Source organism: Leucoraja erinacea, unplaced genomic scaffold, assembly GCF_028641065.1.
Source record: "Leucoraja erinacea ecotype New England unplaced genomic scaffold, Leri_hhj_1 Leri_238S, whole genome shotgun sequence".
Taxonomy (NCBI): Eukaryota; Metazoa; Chordata; class Chondrichthyes; order Rajiformes; family Rajidae; genus Leucoraja; species Leucoraja erinaceus.
Window position 1 is genome coordinate 16354 of NW_026576139.1, and position 3647 is coordinate 20000.

At 49.9% G+C, this 3647-nt stretch overlaps 1 protein-coding gene across 1 annotated transcript in view; it reads left to right on the forward strand.

Moving 5' to 3' along the window:
* The first annotated feature begins 242 nt into the window (after window positions 1-242).
* The window catches only part of LOC129716449 (exocyst complex component 6B-like), a 77203-nt gene continuing 73798 nt past the window's right edge, over window positions 243-3647 (forward strand). Inside the window, exon 1 of the mRNA XM_055666318.1 lies at window positions 243-380. Within this exon, the coding sequence (XP_055522293.1) occupies window positions 258-380 (123 nt within the window). The 5' untranslated portion in view covers window positions 243-257. The remainder of the gene's footprint in view (window positions 381-3647) is intronic.

Sequence of the window (3647 nt, forward strand, 5' to 3'; positions counted from 1 at the left end):
TCAGCCATGATCACATTGAATGGCGGTGCTGGCTCGAAGGGCCAAATGGCCTACTCCTGCATCTATTGTCTATTGTCTATGGTCTATTGAAGGATATGGCCCAAATGCAGGCAGGTGGAACTAGTGTAGAAGGGACATGTTGGCCAGTATGAGGAAGTTGGGCCGAAGGGCCTGTTTCCGTGCTGTATCACTCTATGACTCTCTATAACCCGTTGAGTTATTGAGAAACGGGATCGGCCGGTATATTAACGCCCCTGATGTTGTTTTTCAACAGATACATCTTAGAGTTGGACAACTACAGCCCTATTCCTGTCTGTAATGACGAGGAGTTCTTCAAGATGATGGCTCAGTTTCCATTCCAGGATCCAGACTTGGAAAACGTAAGCATCTGGCGCTGGAGAGGGTCCAGAGCAGGTTTATGAGAATGATCCCAGGAATGAGTGGGTTAACATACGATAAGCGTTTGTCGGCACTGGGCCTGTACTCGCTGGAGTTTAGAAGAATGAGGGGGGGGGGGGGGGGGGGCTCATTGAAACTCAACGAATAGTGGATGGAGTGGATGTGGGGAGGATGTTTCCACTAGTGGGAGAGTCTAGGACCAGAGGACCATATCCTCAGAATTAAAGGACGTTCCTTTAGGAAGGTGACGAGGAGGAATTTCGGTGGTGAATCTGTGCAATTCATTGCCACAGAAGGCTGTGGAGGCCAAGTCAGTGAGCATTTTTAAGGCAGAGATGAACCAATTCTTGGTTAGTACGGGTGCCAAGGGTTTTGGGGTGAAGGCTGGAGAATGGGGTTGAGAGGGAGAGATAGATCAGCCATGATTAGATGGCGGTGTAGACACACAAAGAAACATAGAAAATAGGTGTAGGAGGAGGCCATTCGACCCTTCGAGCCTGCACCGCCATTCATTGTGATCATGGCTGATCATCCCCAATCGATACCCTGTTCCTGCCTTCTCCCCATATCCCCTGACTCCGCTATTTTTAAGAGCCCTATCTAGCTCTCTCTTGAAAGCATCCAGAGAACCTGCCTCGACCGCTCTCTGCGGCAGAGAATCAATAACCCGTGCCTGCCTTCTCCCCATATCCCTTGACTCCACTAGCCCCTAGAGCTCTATCTAACTCTCCCTTAAATCCATCCAGTGACTTGGCCTCCACTGCCCTCTGTGGCAGGGAATTCCATAAATTCACAACTCTCTGGGTCAAAAAGGTTTTTTCTCACCCCAGTCTTAAATGGCCTCCCCTTTATTCTAAGACTGTGGCCCCTGGTTCTGGACTCGCCCAACATTGGGACAATTTTTCCTGCATCTAGCTTGTCCAGCCCTTTTATAATTTTATATGTTTCTATAAGCCCCCCCCTCCCCCTCATCCTTCTAAACTCCAGTGAATACAAGCCTAGTCTTTTCAACCTTTCCTCATATGACAGTCCCGCCATCCCAGGGATCAATCTTGTGAACCTACGCTGCACTGCCTCAATCACAAGGATGTCCTTCCTCAAATTAGGAGCCAAAACTGTACACAATACTCCAGATGTGGTCTCACCAGAGCCCTATACAACTGCAGAAGAACCTGTTTACTCCTATACTGAAATCCTCTTGTTATGAAGGCCAACATTCCATTAGCTTTCTTCACTGCCTGCTGTACCTGCACGCCAACTTTCAGTGACCGGTGTACAAGGATGCCCAGGTCTCGAATTGGCCCTATACAACTGCAGAAGAACTTGATGGGCCGAATGGCCTAACTCTGCTCCTGCCACTTATGAATGTGAGCAGGGTGAGCGGGCAGGAGAATTGGGTTGAGAGGGAAAGTTAGATCAGCCATGATTGAATGAAGGGATAGGCCCGATGGGCCGAATGGCATAATTCTGCTCCCATTCGGCTTGTACTCGCTAGAATTTAGGAGATTGAGGGGGGATCTTATAGAAACTTTAAAAATTCTTAAGGGGTTGGACAGGCTAGATGCAGGAAGATTGTTCCCGATGTTGGGGAAGTCCAGGACAAGGGGGTCACAGTTTAAGGAAAAGGGGGAAATCTTTTAGGACCGAGATGAGAAAAACTTTTTTCACACAGAGACTGGTGAATCTCTGGAACTCTCTGCCACAGAAGGTAGTTGAGGCCAGTACATTGGCTATATTTAAGAGGGAGTTTGATGTGGCCTTGTGGCTAAAGGGATCAGGGGGTATGGAGAGAAGGCAGGGATGGGATACTGAGTTGGATGATCAGCCATGATCATATTGAATGGCGGTGCAGGCTCGAAGGGCCGAATGGCCTACTCCTGCACCTATTGTCTATGTTCCTATGACTTCTGAACTTCTGAACTCATGAACCGAGGGTAGTGGGTGACTGGAACGTGCTGCTGGGGGTGATGGTACTCTGTTCTTTGCCAGCGCTACTCCATGTTCTCTCTCCGTCCATGTTGCATTCCTCCTCAAACCAAGTGTGTGAATTGGCTTCCCCACTTCCCCACTTTGCAACACACCAGAGGCCTTCGACCTGGCTGTAGAGTGCTTTGGGGGACCTCTGACGGTAGCCGTGTCAATGCATGTTTGTTCTCTGTCCCATTCCCCCCCCCCCCCCCCCCCCCCCGCACTGGGTTTTGATTTCTCATGGGCCCGAACCGCGTGTGGTCGGGGCCAGCCAAGACCCGCCGTTAGAATCTTCCGGGCTTTCTCGTGTGAGAGCTGCATGAGAAAAGAAAGCAAATTCCCCGTCCCGAAGCCAAGCCTATTCCTAGCGTGGCAGGCTGCCCAGTCAACAGTGTGGGATGCTCTGCCTGCCCCTGGAGACGCTCCAGAGGAGGTTTACCAGACTGATCCCGGGAACGAGTGGGGTTAACCTGCGATGGGCGTTTGTCGGCGCTGGGCTCGTACTCGCTGGAGTTCGGTCGTAAGAGGGGAGGACTTCATTGAAACTATTTCGAATAGCGAAAGGCCTGGGTAGAGTGGATGTGGAGAGGATGTTTCCACCGGTGGGAGAGTCCAGGACCAGAGGGCACAGCCTTAGAATTAAAGGACGTTCCTTTAGGAAGGAGATGAGGAGGAATAGCCTGGATAGACTCGGCTTGCACACGCTAGAATTTAGAAGATTGAGGGGGGGATCTTATAGAAACGTACAAAATTCTTAAGGGGTTGGACAGGCTAGATTCAGGAAGATTGTTCCCGATGTTGGGGAAGTCCAGAACTAGGGGTCACAGTTTAAGGATAAGGGGGAAATCTTTTAGGACCGAGATGAGAAAAAACATTTTTTACACAGAGAGTGATGAATCTGTGGAACTCTCTGCCACAGAAGGTAGTTGAGGCCAGTTCATTGGCTATATTTAAGAGGGAGTTAGATGTGGCCCTTGTGGCTAAAGGGATCAGGGGGTATGGAGAGAAGGCAGGGACGGGATACTGAGTTGAATGATCAGCCATGATCATATTGAATGGCGGTGCAGGCTCGAAGGGCCAAATGGCTTACTCCTGCACCTATTTTCTATGTTTCTATGTAATTTTGTTAGTCAGAGGGTGGTGAATCTGTGGAATTCTTTGCCACAGACGGCTGTGGAGGCCAAGTCAGTGGATATTTCTAAGGCAGAGATAGATAGATTCTTGATTAGTACGGGTGTCAGGGGTCATGGGGAGAAGGCAGGAGAATGGGGTTGGGAGGG